The sequence below is a fragment of the Thunnus albacares genome, chromosome 6 (assembly GCF_914725855.1).
Source record: "Thunnus albacares chromosome 6, fThuAlb1.1, whole genome shotgun sequence".
Classification (NCBI taxonomy): domain Eukaryota; kingdom Metazoa; phylum Chordata; class Actinopteri; order Scombriformes; family Scombridae; genus Thunnus; species Thunnus albacares.
Genome location: NC_058111.1, coordinates 12,283,849 through 12,309,380, shown reverse-complemented (window position 1 = coordinate 12,309,380; position 25,532 = coordinate 12,283,849). Strand labels below are relative to the sequence as shown.

General features: G+C 40.2%; 1 protein-coding gene across 1 annotated transcript in view; it reads right to left on the bottom strand.

The window, feature by feature from the left end:
- Window positions 1–9,929: 9,929 nt before the first annotated feature.
- Window positions 9,930–25,532, bottom strand: part of rpa1 (replication protein A1) — a 38,213-nt gene continuing 22,610 nt past the window's right edge. Inside the window, exons 13-17 of the mRNA XM_044354679.1 lie at window positions 23,887–24,016; window positions 16,544–16,720; window positions 15,617–15,724; window positions 15,230–15,316; window positions 9,930–10,790 (exon numbers count right to left, since the gene is read on the bottom strand). Of these exons, the coding sequence (XP_044210614.1) occupies window positions 10,686–10,790; window positions 15,230–15,316; window positions 15,617–15,724; window positions 16,544–16,720; window positions 23,887–24,016 (607 nt within the window). The 3' untranslated portion in view covers window positions 9,930–10,685. The remainder of the gene's footprint in view (window positions 10,791–15,229; window positions 15,317–15,616; window positions 15,725–16,543; window positions 16,721–23,886; window positions 24,017–25,532) is intronic.

Genomic DNA, 25,532 nt, shown 5'->3' with positions numbered 1-25,532 from the left:
ATTCCAAAACTGACAGGCATGAAGGAAGGGATTTAGATGTTGACCCAAACATCTCCCCACCTGGCTTTGAAGCCTGAGAGTAAGGCCTGGTATCATACTGTCCCACCACCTTGCTTTCTGCTGCAAAGCTCCCAGTCAAAGACATATCCTGGGGGTCAAATGTGACATATTTTCTATGTGCTCATCCACTCTTGTTACTATTTTGTTGTGTGGTTCAACAGTGCAGCTGCTGATGGGATAAACAGTCTGAATGCTTTCCAAACATACAGACCATTAAATTCCCCCCTGCGGATACCTCACCACCAAAACTTCAAGCGCTGGCCACGACACACACATAGGTCACCGCTCGGCCAAATATGGCTTCAATTAGGCAAAGACAATGGGTGCTAGTTCAGGCTACTACTGGCTTGAGGAAACATTCCCACCCACGCGGCGGCATTATCTCTCCCACTACAGACATGCATTCATCGCCCGGAGCTCCTCAGAAGACACACAGTTGGCATTGGACATTTTTGTTTAATTATAGCTCTTCAGAGTAATGCCGCACATTACCTTAATTTTCCCTCATTAATGATTGTCATAAAGCATCCCTCAGCTTCTCCCTCTATCCCTTTTTTTCAGTTTGTTGATTTTATTAGTCAAACATAGGGCACAATGTCTTGTAAGTAATGATGTGAAATGATAGCTCTAAGGCATCTGCTGAATTAAAGCCATGGAGTTGGCAGGGCAGAAGCTGACACACCTTGACAGCTGGGTAGTGTGTCTGCGGCACAGTATCTTCTCTTTTTCCAGGATGATAATGTGAGAGTCAGTTGGAGAAAGGAGAATCTATAATTTGAAGTTCCACATCAGAAAAAGAAACAACCACAAGTCACTGGTGTTCTCAAGACCTCCGCACTACTGCTTGTTGTGTTGGTTTGAAGACATTATTGATCTCAAACTGACACACTAAGCCTTTGACCAAAGAGCTGACAGCCTAGCAAATGATACAGATGTGCTTCTCCATTGTGTTCTTCAACCTGATTGTTTGAGTGACAGTCAGATCTGACAGTTTCAAACACTTTAACACTAAACCCTTGTTTTCAAGTGTCTCTCTGTACAGTTCTAATTGTTATAGTCTGGAGTATATGGTCCAGGGTTTCACTTCAGTAACTGCAAATACATAGGTCTTCTCAGTAATAAGCTCAAGACAGCACATTTCTGTGGAAATGCTTTAAATGAGACAGCAGATGATAAGAATGGAGGAGCGCATTTGAAGAACCGGAACAAAAACACCGAAAATAGTTTCAAGAGGATTTTTCTTTTTCATTTAACTTCAGTATTCATTCTTTGGCAGCTTTGCTTTTCCTCTTCCATTGCATCCACATGAATGACTAAAGGCTTTCTCCAGATTCAGCCTTGTCTTTAAGGGTCTGTAGAAAGATGTCAAAATATCATCTCCAGCAGGAAGTGTGTAAAGCCGCCTGTGCAGGCACTCTGTCAACTCCTGAGACAGTGCAGTCGCTCTCCCTGACTTCCCCTTTTTATTCATCTTGTTCCAGAAACAGGGAAAGGTTCCACTGACAGTAAGTAAATAAGCCAATTGCTTTTCACTTTGGCAAAAGGGGGGGCCACTCTTGAGGGCTTGTGTAAATGGAGCACTGTGCCGATGCAGGAAAAATTTACTCTGTCACCGCTGTGCATCTCCCAGAGATCAAGAGGGCTGGACTACTGAGACGTATTGCAGCAGGGCCTGAGGCTACGGCCTCCCCTCAGGAGGTGACTCTTCAACCAGACTGGCCTACTTGTCATGGAGATATAATCTGTATCCTGGGGAGAAACAGAGGAGCGAGCAAATTTTGTTTTCCCAACAAGACCTTGGCATATATTCAAACACACGTGAGAATGCTTGAGTTCTAGTTGGACTCCCATTGCACTGAGGAGATAATGTGCAGGCGAATACTGAAGATAGATATTGTGGTAACATAGGATAATGTAAAAGGGGAAAAAAAAGTGAATCTCCACACCAAGAAATACTAAAGGGAGAAAGAGGCATGGAAGACGGACAGTGAGTGAGTCTGAACTAGCGTAGAACTGCCTTTCTACAGCTGTAATGTCCTGCAGGCTCATGCCCAAGTACACAAACAGACGTATCACAGGTCACACACTGAGGCGTGCAGGGGGCTCCACCACCATCTCTGAACAATTAAAGTCCCAATGCATGAAAAAATGAAGACGAGAGAAAAAAAAAAAACAAGGAAGGGAGGCACAGAAGCGTCACAAACAGGGCCCAGTTACATAACTAAAATGCCTGTCCAACTCCCACACCACAGGGACCATTAAAAATGTCTCAGTATAGAGGCTGGAAAGTAGAGCAAAGCAGAGTGGTGTTAAATGTGAAGTGGACAGACAGGCAGGGAGGGAGGGAAAGAACTGGATATAGTGATGATGCACAAAAACCCAAGGACTGAACTGTATGCTTACAGTATCAGCATCATCATAAATTACTGTTTATGATGCGCACTCAGTTCATTCAGGGAGACAGGGAGGGGTGGGGGGGGGGGGCATATTTTCTGTATGGCAATGGGTTCTGACAGTCTCGTACCATGTCTCCTTGCACTATCTAATCACTTGTTATCTTGACACTTCAATGAACTCCGAGATGATACCACTCCTCAGTATTCACTGATGAGCAGCCCTTATTCAAAGCAACGGGTCATCCAATTAAAGAGAACCTAGACAAGGTCATCCGCACCTGTACATACAGAATGAAGACCAGCGGATCTCAAAGCATGCAGTGTCAGTTCCTTTGTGAGGTTTACAAAAGAGCAACATGAAACTTCAAAGTTATTTTGATATTGGAAACCATTCTAGGAATAGTAATTTCGGTGACGCGCTGAACCTTTGATGTTTCTTTTATTTTTTTTTTCTTCTCTTCAATGTAATGAGTATCTGAAAAATATTCTACCAGCACCATTCAAAATGCCCCTGTGGTGCTGATTCTGGTCCTCTTAAAAAAAAAGAAAAAAAGAAAAAAAAAAAGCTGACAGCTGCAGGACAAGCCTCCGCCATCGTCGTTCCTAATACATATGGAAATCATGCAGAGCAAGAAAAAAAATAGCAAGACACAAAAAAGATCATCGGACCTGCAGCCGCACACACAAATGATAGTTAAGGGACAAGATGCGCTAGCGGCTAGAGCACTCTAGCCCCTGTGGCAAGTTTACCGAAAGGCTCAGCTTCTAGCAAATCTAATTGCATTTGAATTATATTAAAATGTTACTGCTTTAGACACATGTTCCCAAGAGGTGTTGCACTTTAATTTTGCTGAGAAGATATTATGTACAGTAATTATGCCAAGAGACTGCATACTCAACACAAACAGGCTCCTAGAGGAGCTTTCAAGACCAGCCAAGGAAGTCGTTTCACTCATTGGCAAAAGAGCAGACGATGGACCGATTGACACAGAGATTTAATAAAAAATAATAAATATATATATAAATAAACAAGGCATATGTTCCTGACATAAAATATACATACTGTATATATGTTGAGAGTATGATGCCATGTTGTGAGTTGTTGTCAATGAAGAAAAATCGCCATGAAAATTCCTGTTTTTTTTCTTACAACCTGAGTCTTATTGACACATTTTTGGCCAACATACCGTTGTACTCTAAACTGATGTTGTATAGATAATGCACATAAACAATCCTCTGAAAAGAACTTTACAACAGAGGCCAGGGAGGCCAAAAAGGAAGGACCTTCAAGTACCCATAACTGTCAAAAGCTGTGTTTGGGTGCTGTAAAAGAAGGTGAACATTACAAAGTTGTTAGTTTATCACAACTGCCCTTCACATTGCAGAGCTACTTCAGATAGACCTGGAAGCATAACACTGTTTTGTTTTACAACAGGATGTGGGATGTCGTGACCAGTGCAACTGAGAAGTGGAACTTAATGAGAAGTCAAATCCAGGTTTTTCTGTTGTTAAATAACCAGTTTAAGGCTCACATTTCTTTGGCCAAATTAGATTCTCTTGTAAGTGCTTGTGCTCACAGTTTCTACTCGGAAGCTGGTGAGTACAATGTCATCCTAATTTACAGGTAAAGTTTTAAAGGGCACAAAGGTTGTAAAATGCTGGAATTTTCCATACGATAAAAACAGAAATGGTCCCATCTTTAGAGATTTATACTCCATACCTCAAAGCTGCAGCTCACATCTCAGACTTTTTCAGTGAATAAAAAAGTAAAGAAGAAATCAAATAAAGAAGCAAAAATGAAATGCTAATTCAGTCTAATTATGAGGCGACAGAGATTTCATAATGGAGATGAATAAAATATATGAATAAAAAGACAAAAAAGACACATTGTCTTCTTGATGGTAAAGCCCTCTTCGGACTAAAAGAAGAAGAAAAGTTGTACAACATTTTCCCAACTGGGCTGTATACTCTAGATGTAAATGAGACATTTCAATAATGTGTTATAATTGTTGCTACATTTAATCCCATTCTTTCATGTAGTAATATTTGAGGTAAACTAGACTGAGAGCCACATTCATATCACTCAGGTCTGAGCACATGTACTCACGCACACCCTTGAGATAAAAGGTTACTGAATGCTGAATTACAGGATAACAATTTAATAACAGGGATAAATAAACATAAAGCATTTTGCTGGAGGGCTGAGGGCATAAAAAAAGACAAAAGAATCCATCTGGTTTAAAATTTAACTATACAACAGTTTATTAGAGACAGTCTGCCACTTCTAATCTGCCACATTCAAACCATTACACGTTGTCTGCTTCATATGCCATTACCTGAACTGTTTGGTGTAATGGAGAAAAGTGCTGTGACTAACAGTACATAATCTTTGGACAAGTGATTGCTAAAATGCTTACCAGGAGAATTGTACAAAAGCAACTCTATCCTCAGTCTAACATGTTGTTGCGGGTGAGAAACAAAACACAGATCTGAAAACAATTCATTGAAATTGAACCAAAGTGAAGTGTGTATTTCAGGACTTTTAGCCCTGGCAATGACAAGGGGACACTGCAGAGGAAATTACAATACAAATTCACTACATGGCCTTATAATCTAGTGCTTGAGAAGACAAACAGAACTTTATCTATATCCAAATCCAATTAAAGTGGAAACAGGATAGGGGCTCAAGACACATTTGTATCTACAGATTCAATCTGCACTGCTTTTCAGAAGCAACAATGGATTATTACTTTATTTGATTGCAACAATTATTGTAACAATCAGCTTTCCACCTGCCAGACATTTTGACTGTCAGTGCAATTTTCCGCAGCTATTTGAAGACACAGCACACATCCTGCCAGAAACTCTTATTCTCTCTTTCTCGCCGGCACAGCTTCTGGCCAGGCTAGTCTGAAAAAAAAAGCTGTGCTGCATCCACATGACCAGTGTTTGGTCAACAGGTCCCTAGACTAGACTTGGTTGCTGCATGCTCAAACACACACACATACACACACACACACAAAGTCTTGCGCCTGTCCCTTCTCACACATGAGCAAATACCCTGGCCCGGGAAAGCAGCACATGAATCTTGAGAAATACACACACTGCTTACTCCCATTCATTACAGCAGAAACCCAGGAGTCCTCCTCCTGCCCATTTGTCTTCATGGTGTCAGGGCCACAGATTTTCCTTTCACAGCACCTCAACCTGCTGGGGTCCACAGGTCTAAAGGAGAAGCACCAGTAATATAACTAGACAACCAGCAGCCTGGGTGATGCCACAGCTAAGGCACTGCTGATGACTATGACCACAAGAACTCATGATTTACAGATATACTCCCTTAAAAGGTTCCTATCCATGGGGGGCAATCAATGTTTAAGATTAAGTGATTATTTTGACTGTCCTTTTGAGTGCTCCGTTACACTGGTCAAGTTACACATTCAAATAGCTGCAATACAGAGACACAGGGCGGCTGTGGCTCAGGAGATAGAGCGGGTCGTCCACTAATTGGAAGATCGGCGGTTCAATTCCCATCTCCTCCAGTCCGCATGTCAAAGTGTCTTTGTGCAAGATACTGAACCCCAAATTGCTCCTGATCGGTGTATGAATGTGTGTGAATGGTTCAATTTCCTCTGATGGGCAGGTTGGGACCTTGTATGTTAGCCCCTGTACCCTTTCAGTGTATGAATGGCTGAATGTGACTCGTAGTGTAAAAGTGCTTTGAGTGGTTGGAAGACTAAAAAGGCACTATACAAGTACAGTCCATTTACCATTACATTACATTTTCCATGGATATACACTCACCAGCCACTTCATTAGGAACACCTGTGCAATCTAATGCAATCCAATACAACAGCTCTGCCATAAAATATACTTTAATGAAGCTTATACATTTTGAGTTTTTGATGACATTTTCAGAAAGGAGATAATTCTACTTTATGTTTATTATTGAGGTCGTAGTGGGTGGTGGTGGTGTACTGGAGGGAATTATATTGAAAAGTGTTCCTAATATTTTGTCCTCCTCATGTAAATTAAGGAGTGGACAAAATATTAGAAACACCATTCAATATAATACGCTACGGTACACCACCACCCACTATGACCTCAATAATAAACACAAAGTAGAATTATCATCTCTCTGACAATGTCACCAAAAACTAGAAATGTATAAGCTTCGTAAATATAGAATTTATGGCAGAACTGTTGTCTTGGATTGCATTAGATTGCACAGTTGTTCCTAATGAAGTGGCTGGTGAGTGTATGTAATTTTGTTGTATAGGATTAACTTTTTAATTTCCAAAATTACTGAGTTTGTGTTTTAAAGCACATGCAAAGACAGTCATACAGACCATAAGAATTTTCTCATGCTGTCAAACAGAAAGTACTGTATATGTACACATACATACACATTTGGTTATGGGAAACAATTGGCATATTCACAAAAACTATGTAACCTGTGACATTGATGTTATGAGCAATCAGTTTACACATTTGATATAACCTTAACCTCCTTCTGATGATATGTTTAAAAGGTAAACACACCTGTTATTATAGGAAGTATTGAATGCCTACATTCATGAGAGTTGTTTCTTAGTGTGACTGAAAACCATTCTGATAATGCAGCATCTAATCTTTGAAAGGATGCTGCCAAAGCTGAAGATCAAGACAACTAAAGAAGGAATATAAAGCCAAACATGGACTCAGAGCAGGACCCCTCAGGAATTACGATGCAGCATAAGTGCTCAATCTTATGGGCAATTGCATTTAAATAAAATTGATGTAATTCTTTTGGATGTGTGAACTTACAAATGATATTTTCCCCTGCTGAGACAGAAATGCCAAATGCCTCAGTAAAACAGATGAACACAACCAACACAGCAATCAATGTTTGAACAGCGTGGCATCTGTTGATATCACAGCTGCAATACCTGCAATTACCTGCAAGTAACTTTAAAACTCAGCCTGGCCACACATGGTACATGCTGTGTGGATCATTTGAATAATCTGGCATAGCAGAAGCCAGATTTCATTAAAATTATTCAAATGTCAGAAGTTTTTTAACCACATATAAACAGCCACAGAAAATTTGCAATATCCTTCTTGAATTAACCTTAAGTGAAATTAGTAAACTGAATCCTATTTTATCTCACTATAACTGCCATCATGACCCATGGTGCTGTGTATGTACCCTGTCACCTCCTACTGTACTTCCATGTGCACACACACAGACCAAAAAAGAACTTATTACTCCTATGTTGGATTAAAGTCTTCTGTGTGACAGGTTTGAAGGAATTTGATGAAACACCACTTTATTTTTTCATCATGTGAGGCCCAGTATAAACTAAAATAAGGTCTTACATGTTGACACAGCACACCTGTTTCATGGACCCACAAAGGTCCTTGATACACTCTCTACACCTGGTACTAATTTGCCTTTGGAGACCCTACCAGTAGGGATTGTTCCCAACATTGTTCCCAGTACAGCCCCCAGGGTTGACACCTGCAACCACAATACAATTATCTGAAGGGAAAATCTAAAATTGGTTAAAGGTAAAACAAAGTCTTGGGAATTAGGCTGAATAAACAGTGTGTAAGACTGCAAATGTGTTGCCGAAATAGATGTACTGCACAAGGACTTAGCATACCACCGACACCACTATTATTTAATTGTTGATGAATGAGTCCAGCCAATTACAGGGTTGTCAAATTGTGAGTCATCATTAAGTAATTTATGACAAGCAAACAGTGTGATGTCCAAATAAAACTACCTACCCATCAGAAAAGGTGCAAACACAAAGTGTCATACTGAGCTTGAATACCATGAATGTTAATTATTCTACTTGAATGTTACATCATTTCAACAGAAATGGGTTTAATTTAGCATTAATACCACTGTTCAGCAGTGGCTGCAGGGTCTTCAAAATGCAAAAGGACAACTCTCTCAGCAGGGATCGCTCAGCCAGTTATACATTAAATCATTTCAACAATAAACTATGTAAAACATGTTCATAACTGTATGATTGGAGTACAGTCTGCCTTCAATGTAATGAATAGTGAAGCTATTTTAAAGTTCTTATGCATCAATTTGAATTGCATTTTCTACTGTCAAACATAACAGGAAAATGTTATGGTGAAGTTATGGCTTTAATTACCAGTAATTGTTGATACTCAACACAGGTCTTTTGTAATTAAACAACCATAAAATGAAATATTTTATGTGAGGTGCCCTTAATAGACTCATGTTTCCATTGTAAGTATATTTTGGATGGTGACAATACGGAAGCCAAGCCGTGACCTCAGTAGAGTGCTATCTCACAAATTATAATCAAAATTTTAATTTTAACCATGTTGTCTGATAATTCCATTTAGACATGCTCATCAACTGCTAATAAGTCAGCAAAGAGCAAACTATTCCTGAGTAACAAATGTAAATACACCAATCACAAACTCAATTATAAATGCATTACGATGTAATTTTTACTTAACTAGAGTTGTATAATCAGCTTAATCAACATGAGGAAAAAAAGGAACAGGTCTGAGAATTGAATTATCAAGTGACTTTACATAAGTAGAAGCTTGAACAATAGCTACAGTTTTCCTGTTTTAAATGAAAGCTTATGGGATGCCAGATGTAAATAAGGGCAGAAAATAACTTGCTAGACCTGACTCCCAGGGGAGACTGCTAGATTTACCCTGGCAGAAGTACAAACCTTTTTTTCTCAGCAGTGCTATGCACGTCACTGAATAAAATGTTTCAGTTCAGATAGCTAAAAGAGCCACCAGGTCCTATCAGGCCCCCATCTGTAGTTGCTGTATGATTAACTTGGGGTCTGAGGCAGGGATGGGGTGAGGAATAACTGACAACTTTTGGCACTACCTACCACAATACCTGACTCATAGAGTTATAAAAGATGTATAGATATATTGCAACATCTAGGAAGTCATACAGGAAGCACATTAGTTAAAATAAGCAAACAGTGTCAGCAGTGAAACTCAAAATCAATATCTCCAAGCACGGCTGGCAAAATAAGTAAGTTACCTTTCCTTAGCATTTAAAGACAGGTTTAATCCATCTCCACACACTACAGGTAACAGATGCAACGCTCAGCAGAAACGAGACGTTATCAGAGGAAAAACGGGGAGGTGCAGCCTCACTGATGTTCTGCTTTAATACAACATGAAAGTCAAGTTTGCAGGGGAATCTGTTGCACATCCGAGCGAAACCTGAGGAGATAGAGGGCATTGTGTGTCAGCCCTTGAATAAATCTCCTAAACATAGTGCAACTCCTAAAAATAATAAAAGTCTACACATTTTCACTTGCCTTCAGCAGGTACAGATCAGAATCTGGTGCTGTAAGCGATTCTTGTATCAGCTAAACAGATTTACATACATATATGTACATACTACACTTGGATTAATACAAATACACTTCTGACAGAGAGCAAAGTATCCACTCTAAAACAAACAATGACTTGATTACGAGCATCTTTATTCCCAAAATTTATCACCACAAAACAACAACAACAACAAAAAAGACTGAACTACAGAAGTTATAACAGTTACAGGCATTGAAAACATGGACAACACCTTGTATCTACTTAAATAGAATGCAGTACATTTCCCATCAGGTCTCTGTGCATGTGTATATGTGCTTATGTTTGCAAGTATGTGAGAGAGGGAGCGAAAAAAAAAAAAGAGTGGGAGAATGAACGGCCTTATCAGGGGTGTGCAGGTCCAGCCCAGCCATTTTGAGTGCGCGTCAGAGGGTGACAAGAGTGCTCGCTACTGTGCTGGTCTTCTGCGTAAAACAGCCACCACCCCCCATATGACTACAGTGCATGCACTAACAACTGGCTGACTTAAGACAGACACAGTGCTGATTTCTTTTGTGGCTTACTGACCCACTCTCTGCTCATATCCCCAAATAGCAAAAAGAAAATAAGTCCTTATCTGTTATGTTCACCAACAAAAAAGCAGTTTCCAGTACCAGGCCACTGATCGTTATTTCACAAAGGAAAGGTGAGCTGTCACTCCACTAGTGCTCTATAAGTATTTTGAGGATTACTCATTCAGACAAAGTAAAAGAAATGACAAAAAAAATACTACACACAGTTGATTTGTAAGAAAAACATTGTCATACATTTAGAGCTGTTTGTTGACTGTACAGAAACAAAAAGGAACTTGCAAAAGCAATCAAAACTAGAACACTTGGCCTCGGTCACAGCTTCCTACTGGGCAGCCAGTTTCCTTATGTTCATGATCAACCTCTTGCTGTAGTCCTTATGGTCAACGGGCTTCACATCCATCACTGTGGCCTTGATCCTGGATTCATCCTGTCAAAGAAACAATAGGAAAACCGATTGGTATGATATATATGCACACTTTCTTCACAGTGAAATCCAGGGTCACGAGATGAGACACAATTTCATCATGTTTACACATCCACCAGCACCGAGGTCTGCTGCCACATCAACGCATTATGTCAAAAAAAATATCCTTCAAAACCCATACAGCCCTCTATACTAAATATCTATCATAAAATATACAAGATGTAAACAAACAAAACAACCATATATGCAATATATCGCTTGCCTACTGCCACATATACAAGCATTTTCCCTTCCCACATGACAAAGTGGGTTAATGCGAGACATTTGGACTGTATTATGTTGGCATTCTACTTATGGTTTCACAAAAAAAAAAAAAAAAAGAGGCAGCTTTCAAAGCCATAACCACCTCCACAGCTGTCTAGACAGGGGAAGGTCATTTCTACCACAGCTATTATTATTCTCTGCATTTAAACAGAGGTTACACTCATTTTGTCTCCATTAATCCTCTGCTGCTGAAGTGGGTGAAATGGAAATCATATTCCTTTGGTGTGGTGCCCACAATCTTCAAGAATAGCCCCTATAAATCTCTGCATGTTTTTTTATGATGTTAGAGAGTTATTGATATTATATAAACATATCAAACAACTGAAAATACACCAACATAGTTAGAAATACATTAGAACCAACTTTGGCCTTTGGTGGAATCAACGAGATTTGTGCTATAAATCAATATAGATAAATGATCTTGATACTAAAACTTTAAATTTTGTTAATGCATTGACTTCTGGCTACTATTTTGGAGTGTGTTAGGAAATAGTTGCAAAGTGGAAAACAGGTTAAAGCCCTCTTTATTGTGAAGTGGGAGGAATACTTGTGGATCAAAGCAGACAGAAGAGAGTTTGAAGACTCCGGAAATACTTTTTAAGTGGTTAAAAGGTACTAAGCTAAACAGCGATGTATTCACGAGTAGTCCTGTCTTGTTTGTATTGTGCACACAAGACTACCAACATGCACGTGAGCAATATGATACACATTATTGCCGCAGATTTCTGCTTATCAACAGTTGGCTGCGCTAACATGGCAAGAAATGTAATAATGTGCCAAAGGCGAGGAATAAGAGGACTGCAGGTTAAACATGGATAGAAACACTGCAGGTATTATAATATTTTTTATTTATTTATCTGCAGATGTTTTATAGAGGAAGGAAATGCATTCAACATGTTCATCATGTTTCAAGGTTGCACGCAATGTGTTTGGTGAGTAACGCTGAATGTAAATGTTTACAATAAACTCCACAGGGTACCTTCAAGGGTTATCAAACGACCGTCTGGGTTTTTAAAAAGGTTGCTAGAGATTTATCTTTCAGAAAAAGAGATGTTTAGCTCTGTGGCGTGAATGTAATCATCCATGCAGAAGTCTCAAATGTAATAACTTTAAGGGTGAATTATTATTATATTATATATATATTATATTCAAAACATTAATGTCTGGTCCTTCATTTTGTTTCATTCCTACAAATATGCAGTGTTCTTCAAAAACATGTTTATTTTCCCCTCTGACCAATGTTATAGAGGCCTTGAAATTAAATACATGTGCTCTGGAAATAAAACTTGATGTTACTATTAAATACCACAAATGTCACTGCAACACGAAGGCATTTAAATTGTTTAGAATTTGCTTAACAGATTTAAGATGAAAAGATTTTCATCTATAACACGATGAACGGTATTTTTCTTCTTCCTACACTGACAGTGAAGTTAACTGGTGGCAGTTGACGGGTGGGTGAGTAAGACTAGATGTGTGTGTGAAATCTGCGAGCAGCCAACACCACACAGCCAAGCTGGGTGTTGAGCCACATTTGGACAAGCTGTGCTGCTCCCCTCCTACAGCCATCAACTGCAAGTGTGTGTACACATGAGCACAAGAGGAAAAACACAGAAATTTGTTCCACTGTGACCTTTTTTTTCTAACAGCTTTAAACTTGCCAGAAACGCTTACAGCAAAAGATAGCCGAAGAAACTACATACATACAAGACAAGACAAGACATTTTTATCTCCTGCGTGGCCTTTAAAAGAGAGCAGAGAGGACGAGTTGACTGAAAATTGCCACAGACACTCGTACACCAGCATCTAATGAGTAACTTTAAAATCTGTCAGATCTTCACTTTAAATCCTAAACTACACTTGCACACAATGTTACACCAGTGGTTCTTTTCCAGCCCTGGAAAACTGGTTAAGTGCAATTGATCTTTGGTGTAACAGAGAGCCAGCTGCACTGAGGAGGACCGGTGTTGGGAACCACTTCAGTACTCTACACTCACACCTCTGCCCTGCCCTGTAGCCTCAGAACAGTAAAAGACTTCATCATGTAATTAGTGATTCTCACTCTTGTCGAGCAGGATTTGTGTTTAACGCTGGGCCTACAGTGGCCGACAGTAGGGCTGTGCTGCGATGAAAAGCCTTCGACGGTTTTATGTTCTTTTTTTCAGCAGTGACATCGTTTTGAGACACTTAAATCAGTTACAATGTTGAGACACAGCCTGCAGGGACAATGAGACCTTGAAAGCAGTTGGAAAAATCACAGCCGCGAGCAGACAAGTCCTGATTTCAGGTGAGTTAGAGATTTAAAGCTGTTGAGGAGTCGGGTACTGAGCGGTAAAAGTTTTAAACTTATGTTTTGATAGTAACAACACTCTTTATAGTAATAAAGTCACTCATCCACTGACATGTTGAGAGTTGCAACACAATCACCTCCATGTGTTACGCTTAATATTGAAATAATATCAATATTTTGAATTCTATAATACAACTTTGATTTGTCTGAAAATCATTACACATCACACCCACGTGAACTTCATGTTTACGTGTTCATGCTTTGATAGATATATTAAAAAAAAGGACACTGACTGATGTGCTGATATGAGCTTTGGTTCAGTGTGATGTGGAGCAGCACATGCAGAGTCAAAACACATCATCTTCATCTTCTAGAGCTGTAACGATTAGTCGACTGATTGATCGACAGAAAATTAAATAGCAACTATTTTAATAAATCGAATAACCGTTTAAGTCCTGTTAGGCAAAAATGCCCCAAATTTGTTGGTTTCAGCTTCTCAAATGTGAAGATTTTTCTTTGTCATACATGATGGCAAACTGTATATTCTGGAGTTTTGGACTGCTGGTCAGACAAAACAGGACATCTGACTACATCACCTCTGACTGTGAGAAATTATAACAGACATTTTATTATTTACTGACGTGTTATGGACAAATTGAGAAAATAATTGGCAGATTTTAATTAACAGAGCCCTATTATCTTTTATGCAATACAATTATAGTAATTGATTGATAGCAATACTTACCTACATAAGGCTGCAATTGACAATTTTATGATCAATTTACCTGTCAATTATTTTTTGATTAATCAATTACTTGTTAAGTCCGTAAAATATTAAAAAGCCTTTAAAATGACCATCACATTTTCCTGGAGTGAAAGAAACCCAAAGATATTTAATTAACAAAAATATAAAAGCAGCAAATTCTCACATTTGAAAGGCTTAAACCAGGTGACTTTTGCTTAAAAGTGAATTAAATTTTCAAAATTGTTGCTGATTATTTTTCCCTGATTGACAATGTCTAGCCTCCTACCATCAGGTATAGTCAGGGTGACCTTTAATTGTGCTGAGAAAGCGTATTAGTGTCTTAAATGGTATTACAGGTGATAATTACATCACACTCATGTGACTGTTGCAAGTGCTTGACTGAATTATAAATAATAAACCTTGTTAGAGAGTTCTGTCAAAGCTTCCCTGTCACTGTGATACAACAGGATGGATGGGTGTCATTAACTGTTACTGCTTTGTCCCACCTCAAGCCTACACAACATTGTAGACATGACAACATGTGACAGCACAATGGCTGGCTTGTCGTATTGAGAAGGAGAAAAAATAAACTGAAAGAGGGGTTTGCAGGTGTCTCTGTTGAAGGAATATGGGGTTTGGAGGCAGCAGCCAATGCATGCTTGTAGCAGTGCCATTGGCAGTTAGGATGTTGAGCTGAATGTGACAGACACAGTGGCCTCTTCTGTGCGTCGAAGGCGGATGCAGTCTCTGGCGCGGCTCCAGACTTCCTGCTCAGAGCCCCAGTCCAATCAATTCTTTTATGTGCTTCCCTCAAAACAAACCTCTATCTGTGTGGCCTACAGGAAATAGTGACCGCGACTAATCTGTGTGCGCACCCTTCACAAAGCCACTGAAAATGAGCAGCATTCTTGGACAAACACTCAGGGTTTTTTGGGTTTTTTTTTTTTTTTTTTAGATTATGCTGTCAGTCAAAATGAAAGCAGGGCAGTTTTGTTAATGACTGGGAAAACTATCAAAGAAAACAAAGAACAGAGGTGTGGGATTTAACTAGCCCTAGCCCCTACCGGGTCCTTCTTTACTTACGTTATACGTTTCTAGCTTCACTCTGTTGCGGAAGACGAAAGTGTTGAAGTTAGCTTGTTGGAAGATCTCATCAAAAGCAGCTTCATTCTGAAATTGAGGGGAAAAGAAATGGATTGGCTCAATGTCAACACAACAAATCAACATTTTCTTCTAATCAAATGTCAGATTGATCAAAGTTTCATATGCAAATTCGAGTAAGTGAGTTTTTCCTGAATTAAACACTGAAAAAGGATTTTTAAGTAATTATACCTGGAAGAAAACCAAGCACGGTAGTTGGTGCAGTAGTGGGTGTGAGTGTGTATGTCTGGCAGTAACAAAGCCTGAGGTTAGGCACTTGCAATGACCATTTCCTTGGGTCAGTATTACATTCAAGAAGGAGTGTCTCACCGAGTCCTTGAGCTGTCCCAGGTAAGCTGCATTCTGGCCCAGAATGGCCTCTGCACTCTCCTGGAAGCAAGTCACCCACTGGTTGTCCCCATAATCTGCAATGTTGGCCTGACAGATATAGAAAAGAGTGAAGAGTAGTTAGAATCATGCACAAGTACAGATGAATGCATTCATGTTTAAAAATTTTGTCTTGATGTGTTGTTTGTTTGACAGTTTGCGGATGCTTGAATATGGTATGTTGTTAACTGAACATCTCATCTTCTGATTAGCCTATATCCTGCTGGCAAAACACACAATCACTGTGCACTTGTGATACATAAAGTGGAAACAAATTCACATAGCTTAAGTTACAGCTCGTGAAGAATAACAATGTCCTGGTGAGTGGTACAAAACAAAAGCAGCTCATTTCAGATGCCAGGCTGCAATTGCTCTGTTGCTGACTAAGTAAGTTTTTGTGTTCAATGATTTTATTTTTTAAAATAATGTTTGTTTGCAAATGAGCTGAGAAAAGAGGCCTGTATTTGCAGAATACAGAACAGTATGAAAAAAATTTAATACAAGTGTAAAGACAATCTAAAATTAGTCCTTGTTACTCTGTGTTGCAGCAGAATTGGCTTTAAATGTTTCTAAATTTAACTTTAAAGAGCAGACTGTGGCGATATTGAACTACAAGGAGTGGGGTCATAAGGAGAGAAAGTGGCTGGAGACAGAACGATGAATAAGTAAACCAAGTTGGGAGAACAGAAAGACGAGGTAATGAGAAGCAAAAGTCACTAGAATGATGGTACCCATAGCTTCAGCAGAAGCATCTCCACAGTACTAAGCAGGAAGAACAGGCATCTAAGATGCGTGCATTTGCATATATGCTTGTGTGTGAGTGCGTGAGCCAGGTAAAAGTTTTAGGGAACCCAATGCCAAGTCACTTACAGAAAGGATGAGGCGGTACTTGAAGTTGGGAAACTCTTTGTCACACTTTTCACAGCGGAACATGCCATTCTGCTGGTCTACCACTTTTTTGTTGCAGTCTTGGCTCGGGCAGGCCTGGTAAAGGCAGTTTTCCTTGCGCAGGTACACAATAGTTGCTATGCAGGTGTAGTAGTCTGCCTGAAATGGAATAAAAAAAATTCTTATAAACACAAGTTCATTGCCATATAACGTTCCTGAAATGCATTTCGTTTTACATGCACTGGTAGATGCAGTCTTCGCTCCATGACAACCTTTGTACTTTGTATGTTAAATATGTTGTCAAGCACATACCAAGGATAAAACAGCACAAAATAGACAATGATATTTTCAGGAGCACCTAATGGAGTATGCGAACAGTCGGAAAGCAGCATTTGTGCAGCAGATGCACACTCCCCACCAGAATCCTAATGGCACTGACACAAATGCAAACTAGTGAGGTAGCAGCTGCTTCTGTGGTGTGGAGGCAAGCTTTAGTAACCGGCTGCACATAAACAGCTTTTAGGAAACATTCCTAGTCGGCATGGAAAATACCCAAGCAAGTGACATGAATTTCACATTGACTGTGAAATAGATGCATACAAAAAAGGGGTTCTGGATGTGCTGTAATGAACAGATTAAAACTTTTAACTAGGTTGCAGATGAGTCAAATCACCTCTCCTCCTCAGGTAGGGTTTCGTTGTGCAACAGAGGCCCTAATGCACACCACAGATGGCTGTTGCACCCTACTAGCTGATTGCTTTGGACATTGTCTTCTCCTCCTACTACCCTCAGCATCAGTCGTGAGAACAGAGGGGGACTAGGCCCCTGTGCATTTAGATGAAGGTCTAAGGCACCTGTTCAGGGTCAGGGAGCTGAGCAACAGGCCATCGTGTAAGTGCAATTATGTTAACAGTTTAACTGGAGTTTCTCCAAAAGGATGAAAAAAGAAAAACTGGTATATTCTTAAAAAAATATATGCAACACTCACAAGGGACCTTTAATTATTTCAATAATCTAGCAATCTTGATTCATTTTTAATGTAAAGAGCAGCTTTAAAAACTAAATAAGTTAAAGGACACCTTTCTGAGTGGATTCTATGATTTTGAGTCCATGTTCCTTTGTCTTATTGGATTTTACAAAGTGCTTCACAAGGCAGCAAAATAAAACAGACAAGTAATTAAATCATCAGGTTTTAAAAAGAAAACAGATTAAAAAACAGTTTAGTGTATTAAAACCAACTCAGTATAGGAAAAGCAAGAACAGAAAAAAAACAGAATAAAAGACAGTTCAAAGAAAATTAAAACTCAAGTAAAATCAGGAAAGGTCCAATAAAAAAAGTGTGTTTTAAGAAGGGACTTAAAAGAAATCACTGAGTCAGCCAACCTGATTTCCTCGGGCAGATTGTTCAAGAGCCTCAGGGCCCTGACTGCAAACGCTCTGTCCCCTCTAGTTTTCAGCCGGGACTCTGGGACAGACAAAAGACCTCTGCCCGAGGATCTCAAAGTACGTGCCAGCGCATACGGTAATGACAGGTCAGAAATATAGCAAGGAGAGAAGCCATGAAGAGCCTTAAAGTAATCAGTAAGATCTTAATATCAATTCTAAAACATACAGAGAGCCGGTGTAAAGAGGCTATACTCCTACAAACAGGAGTGATGTGATCATGTCTCTTGGTTCTGGTTAAAAGCCTGGAAGCTGAGTTCTGTACAGTCTAGAGCCGATAAATAGGTTTTTGGTTCAGGCAAGAAAAAGGCTGTTGCAACAAAACAGGCATGAAGAGATGAAGACGTGTAAAATGGTCTCTGTGTCTTTAAAAGTTAAAATAGATCACATTTTGTAAATATTTCTAAGATGATTAAAAACAGGATTGCACAAGCTTTGTGGTGTGCTGCTCAAAACTTAAATTATTATCAAACCAGATGCCAATATTCCTTGCAACAGGCTTGATATGTTCCACTAGGGAACCAGCAGATGGCAGGATTTGTTTTGCCATGTGCTGGGACCCGATGACAAGGATCTCAACTTTGTTGGAGTTCAGCTGAGAAAAGTTTTTGACATCCAGTTTTGGACATTACAAAGGCAGTCGTTAAGTGAGTTCAGCATTCCAGGGTCTATGGATATAAGGGGCGGGTACATATGTGTATCATCAGCATAAAAATGGAGAGAGACACCATGTCTACTGGTCCCAAAACCGACCCCTGAGGCACATCACACTTAACAGAAGAAAATGAGGAGACAAAGTTGTTCACAGAGACAGAACCACCTATTTGGTCCCTATTTGAGGTAAGATGAAAACCATTCTAATGCTGTACCAGATATCCCCACCCATTGCCTCAGTCTGTCTAGCAGGATGCTGTGATCAATCGTGTCAAAGGCTGCGCTAAGGTCCAGGAGTACAAGGACTGAGCACATGCCATTATCAGAAGCCATTAAAAGGTTGTTGGTAACCTTGAGCAGGGCAGTCTCAGTGCTGTGATACTTCCATTTCATTTTCCATTGCAGAGAGAAATTGCCTGGACACTTTTTTTTCTACAATTTTTGATATAAAAAGGCAACTTGGGAATTGGTCTACAGTTTTGAAGGAGGGAGAGATCCAGTCCAGGTTTTATTAACAGTGGGTTCACACAAGCACTTTTAAAACAATCAGGGACACAACCATTAGACATGGAACTGTTAAAACCAAAGCAAACAGGGCCTGAGAAATTCAATTACTTTTAGTCAAAACTTTGTTAGTATTATATCAAGAGGGCTGGAAGACACTCTCATATATGATATTGTTTCTAAAAGTTCAGACAAGGTAATGGGTTAAAACTGGTTCAAACTATCTTGTTGCGGGTGAGGGACATCAGCGTAAGAGGCATTGGGGGTAATAGAGGCTCTGATTGACCCGTCTTTATCAGTAAAATAAACCTTTCACAGCATCACTTTCAACTAGGGCACACGGACGGTCTGGATTTACCAGCTGATCAGACTTAAATAAAAATCTAGGGTTGTGCTGATGGGCAGAATAAGTTAAGAAAAATAGTGTGTTGTCACATCTTTAATCATATTGCTGTAGTGTAATGTACTTGGAGACTGGATTTTTTCCATCTGCGTTTTGCTTTCCTACATTCCCTTTTATGGCTGCAAATACTGTTGTCTATCCAAGGCCGTTTTCTTTCTGAGAACTTAGACCTAACCTTAAGAGGTGAAATAATATTTACTGAAGACACGCAGATTGAATTAAAATGTCAGCCAGTTCAATGGCACGGGAGTATTTAGACAGGTGTAGGCTTTGATCATCAAGCAATGCGCATAACTTTAAGACGCTTTGCTAATTAAAGATGCGAGGAGTGGGGTGAGACAGTATTAATAACTGGTGATTCACAGTTAAAAATTATACATTTGTGAATAGATACAGTCATATCCAGTAATTCTGCAGAAGATATTTTTACACCCAGGGTAAATAAAAGGTCCAATGTATGACCACAGTTATGTGACTATCCGCACACATACTGTTTAAAGTTAAAAGAAGTAGTGATGTGATAGTGATTTAAAAAGAATCAGTAGCATGAACATTAGCGGAGTCATCAACACGGACATTAAAATCACCACAAAGAACAACTCCGTCATAATTTAAAAGAAGAGTGGATAAAAATTCTGGGAGTTCTGCTAAAAAGCTGCCAGTAGGTTTTGGGGGCAAAAATGATAGCAAACATGATCGGATGGAGACCGTGAGAAGTGAGAAGTGAGAAGTTCAAAGGAAGAAAATTCATCTCAAGGTACTTCATAACATTTGAAGCTCTTCCACTCACTAGGCCACCACCACAAGCACTGACCCTGGTTTGGTTGAAACAATCACAGTGTGGATCATTAGTTTGTGACCAAGATTCAGTTAAAAACATATAATCCAAATGTTGAAATAAAATCATTTAAAATGATAGTCTTACTGGGTAGATATCTCACATTTAAGAGTGCAATTTAAGTGTATTTGTGCTGGGAGCAGAAGTTCATGCATTTGCCCGAATCTTTAATATTGTTAATATTTCTGTGTGGGATATGCACGTTTCAGTTGACAGACCTATGCATTATGATTACAAGGATATCAAAACTTTATGAAACAGTGCTAGGAAGAGATGGACTCAGCCAAGCATCAACTATTTTTACAAGACTTCATTGTGAGTTGCATGTTCATCACCATCAGATTGGATCTAAGCCTATTTGGATGAAATCCATCACGTCTGAAGAAAGTCAGCCTATTCCGAAAAGTTGTAAAGTTGCCCACATATGGAATTCCCAGTGCGTAGCAGTGGCCCTTTAGCCATTTATGAAGTCGGCGAACACGGCTAAACTTTACATCTTTAAAGCAAGGTGAGGGCAGTGGACCAGATATATTACAATGCCTGTAGGAGTCCAGTAATTGAGGGTTTTAAAATCCTGTTTGAGCTTCTCAGAGCTTTGGAGGTTGAGCTCATTCGTGCCGACATTGTCGAGGACTGCTCCAACAGAAGGAAATTTCTGTAGAAGATCAGGAATCCTGGAATCAATATTGGACACCAAAGCTCCAGGGTATCATGAGGTCCACGCCTGAGGAGAGTGATGTGTTGGACCATAGATAATCCCACAACCAGTACTTTTGGGTTAGACACCGCAGGAGAATTTGCCATGGCCTCGTCACTGACTGTTGTGCAGGCCCCGTGCAACCACTCTCCCACTGGTGCGGCACACACCTGCCCTACCAAAAGCTTGCCGAGGCAGGATGAGGAGCTGGACAGTGTCCTGAGCCTGCAAGCTGGTAATTCACAGGCACTGGAGCAGGACAGTTTGGAGTTGTCGTTCGGCTTCTACATGCTGATGCCAGGGTGAGGGACGGCAGGGATGCCAGATGATTTATCTCCCGGAGATTCTCAAGGACCGAGAATTTGTTTGACAGCTGGAGCCTCACTTGATTGGTTGGCTGTAAAGGAGGACATCCAACTCTCTCTGTGCCGCAGAGAGTGGCCCACTGTTACACAGGACGTGGTGTTGAGCAGGCTTGTGATCTTGGCTTATCGCTGAGCCTAACCCATGGATCTTTGGGAATCGCCAACACTGAGTGGAACTGGGGCAGAGAGCCCTCATCCCCAAGTGTGTTTCCCAGCCATGGCAGAGTCTTTTCCACCACTTCTCCATCTTTTATTCTATCAAGTGTATGAGACACCTGGTTTTGAAGCTCAATGATTTGCAGGATTAGTTTGATGCAACAGAGGCATCTAGGAGACAGGTGAGTTGTCATGGTGTAGATATGAAATAAAACCATCTGTGAATCCAATGCGGCTGCAGTGTCCCTCAGCTGGCTCTCAATCAAACTCCATAGACCATCTCATTGAAGTAAAATGAAAATCAATTTTTTCTCCTTTCTTCTCCATTTTCTGGCCATTGTGTTAGTATGCAAAAGACATTCAACCCCAATTAACTTCCAGCACAGGACAATTGGTATTACATGTCACTTTGGGTAATTAAAAAGCCCTTAAGAGAGTGGAAAATGACGGCGCCAAAATATGAGAAAATCAGTCTGTTTCAAACAACAAGCTGGCGGCTAACCTTTTTTTAATGACCATTTTGTTTTACCAAAAACAACCCAGACATCAGCCTGTGCTGATTTTCCAAACGAGGCCCAATTAATCAAGCAAATACCTCTTCAATTAGTGTGTGACTGATCAGGACCGCTACAGTGGGAAGAGGACAGAAGAACTCGTTTCTCGCCTCTGTCATAGGCCATTACAAATGCAGTGTCGAGCCAACGAGAGGAGGGTGGCCACTTACTGTCAGAGAGGGCAAGGGAGCAATGTGGAAACTTGAGATTGTGACACAAAGACTTTGTGACAGGGATAATTAATTGCAACAGACTTTGGTTGGTGGGGTTCTTGAGAGGCCTGACCCCCATGCCCCCATGTATGGGATGTTTCAGAGGGGTTGAGGACAGCCTCAGCTCAGCTCCTTTGACAGTACCGGGACTCATCAAACAACATGCTGAGGAGGAGCAAGAGCCTCCATAGCCCAGGGTCAAACCTTTCCTCCTCAGCAGCAGGGAGCTAATGCCAGGAGAAGCCCTTCACCTGACAGGGGGCTAATGGTTACAGCAAGGATTTGGGGTATGGAACTGAAGAGAAAAGAAATAGATGAGACTGCTTATGGTGCGTTGTGGGTCTCCAGATGATAGAATAGCTGAAGTGGTCACACTAAAAGAGGCATAAGGGGGAGCATTACGCCATTTACTATCTGTGAATGAGAATCCTGCAGTTCTGGCCATAGGAGAGAGAATTATGAGGGCGACAGAAGTAGGAGAGGGTCACTCACAGCCTCGGGTAGCAGACAGGCACACAGTTACACAAATGGATGAAAAACCTGAAATTACTCATTCACTATGACATATTTTCCCTTAATTGGGGCATACAGAAAACTGCTGCTCCTGTTTAATCCATGTACTTTTGCATTTCTCTTTGTTTTCTAAGGAATAATGAGTGCTCAAGTGTTCTTTGAGCTTCCAAATAGCCGACTGCAGCCTCTTACAATTGTCTTTTACAACCAGAGTAAAACTGCTCCCTTCATGTCTCTTAGTGCCCTATCATAATTGCTTGCATCTATTAATTGTCTCCATCTTAATGTGATTTTTTTCATCACACTGGGATGATTACTAATGTGCAGAGCATGTCAAATTACACAAGTTAATATCTCTGCACAGGTCACCATTATCCGCTCTAGACGATTTATACACTTCTGTGAGCACCATTTCCCTCAATAGTATCAATAAAAAGAGAGGGAAATTAAAGAACACATTACTTTACTTATCTGAGGGCAGTAACTTCATTACAGAGGGCAAAGAATAGAGCCTATGTAATCTTCATAATCAATACCAGAGATCCATGTGACTTTCACCAGGAACATACACCCAGACTGTGAGAGGACACCCACAATGTGGGGGATTGATGAGCAGTAGGAGATCAGGAACCTAGTGGAATATGATTTTAAGCGTACCGGTGGTGCAGTCATGTTATGAGTCAATGATTATGGAGATTCATCACACTGACAGTCAGCTAAAAGAACATTTGTGATGCAGAGCTGCGAGGGACAAGGTTACACTGCAGCAAGACTATATAGACCTGCAATGTGTACCAAGGGATTTTAATAACAAATGCAGCTTGACTGTGAGCAATTTCATATTTGTTGTTAGGGATTCAACACTAGTCTTTCAGTTTGTCCTTGAATATCTTCAAAGAATCATCCCAGAATAAGATGATGTCTGGGGTTACCATATCTTGAATGTTTGAGTGCGTCAGGGAGAAGCTGAGCATGTGTGTGTGTACCTTGTCTCCGTGTCCCAGGTGCTCGTTTTTAACATCAGATATAGCCTTCCAGTTGGTGTTTCCTCCACCGCTGCCACCTTTCACCTCTGTCAGAGACTGTCCGTCCATGGCATGACCCTCTTTGTCATACCTATGTGAAAAAAAACAACAAATACCAGTCACTGCTTATTTGACCTCCCTCACAGTAAACAAAGTATAGTTTTGGTAAATAAGATTTCAAATCACTTTGTCACATTTACCTAAATCAATTTCAGAATGCTGTATATATATATATATATACACACACTTCAGAGAGTCATAGTGTTGGTATGTTGAGGTCTACTTGTCTTTTCTTATTCATTTTAATACATCAGAACCAAAGCAGGAGACACAAAACACTGCAGTTCACACGGCTGTCAACAGGCTGCAGGCTGTCCATTTAACAGTTAGGTTTAACAAAAATAAATAAAAAATCTTGTTCCAGACAGAGCATCCATTTGTGTTTGTCAAAGCAAGGATGGCTCAGCTGAGAGCAAGGCAGGCTGAGAGGCTTGTGAAATGAATCAACAGCAGAGGGATAGATGAGCTGGCCAGGGTCAGGGCTGTTACGGTGATATCAGAAACCTATTTTCGCCCAATGTTCCCGGTAATTCAGGGAAGACAATAGGAAGAAGGAGAAGAGAGAAGGCAGGGAAAGAAGAAAGATGAGTGGTTTCCAGGGTCTGAAATTAACACCCGCCAAGCGCCAAATGCGGGTAGATTTTCCGTTTGGCAAGTAAATCTCAGAAGGCTATCCGCCACACTGGTGGGTAAATGTTTGTACCAAAATAGTCATGTAATAAAATATCTGGCATGATGGCTCGGCTCAGAGGAAATTACTCAAGTTTGTCACTGTACAGTGTAGGCACACACACCATGTGTTTTTTTGTTGTTTTTTTTTTACATTTTTTTAAAAAATGTGTCTAACTCAGTTTAACTGCTTGAACATTCAACAATAATACATATCTTACCGTTGTTATTCCATCATGTGGAATTCCGTGTGTGATCTGTCACTCAGAACTTTTCACTAAAGTTGAGCAATGTTCTGTGTTTAGATATTCTGTGCTGGTATATACAGACGGATGACAAATTAAAAGGAAAAACTGGTACAGGTTTGAATACTTGACCCCTATAGTGAGGGGATCTGGTAGCTCTGTTATGCTGTGGGGGACATTTTGCTGACATGGTTTGGGACCACTTGTCCCCTTAGAGGGAAATCAATTCAAAGTTGTTCTGAGTCATCATTTTATCCTATAATGAAACATTTCTATCCTGATGAAAGTAGTCTCTTCCAGGATGACAATGCCCCAATTCACATGGCATGAGGGGTCACTGAATGGTTTGATGAGTATGAAAATGGTGTGAATCATATGCTATGGCCTTCAAACTCACCAGATCTTAACCAAATTGAACACATATGGGAGATTTTGGACCGACATGTTAGACAGCGCTCTCCACCACCATCATCAAAACACCAAATGAGGGTATATCTTTTTAAAGAATGGTGTTTGTCCCTCCAGAAGAGTTCCAGAGACTTGTAGAATCAATGCCAAGGTGCACTGAAACTGTTCTGGCAGCATGTGGTGGCCAAACACCATTTTATGTTGGTTTTTCCTTTAATTTGTCAC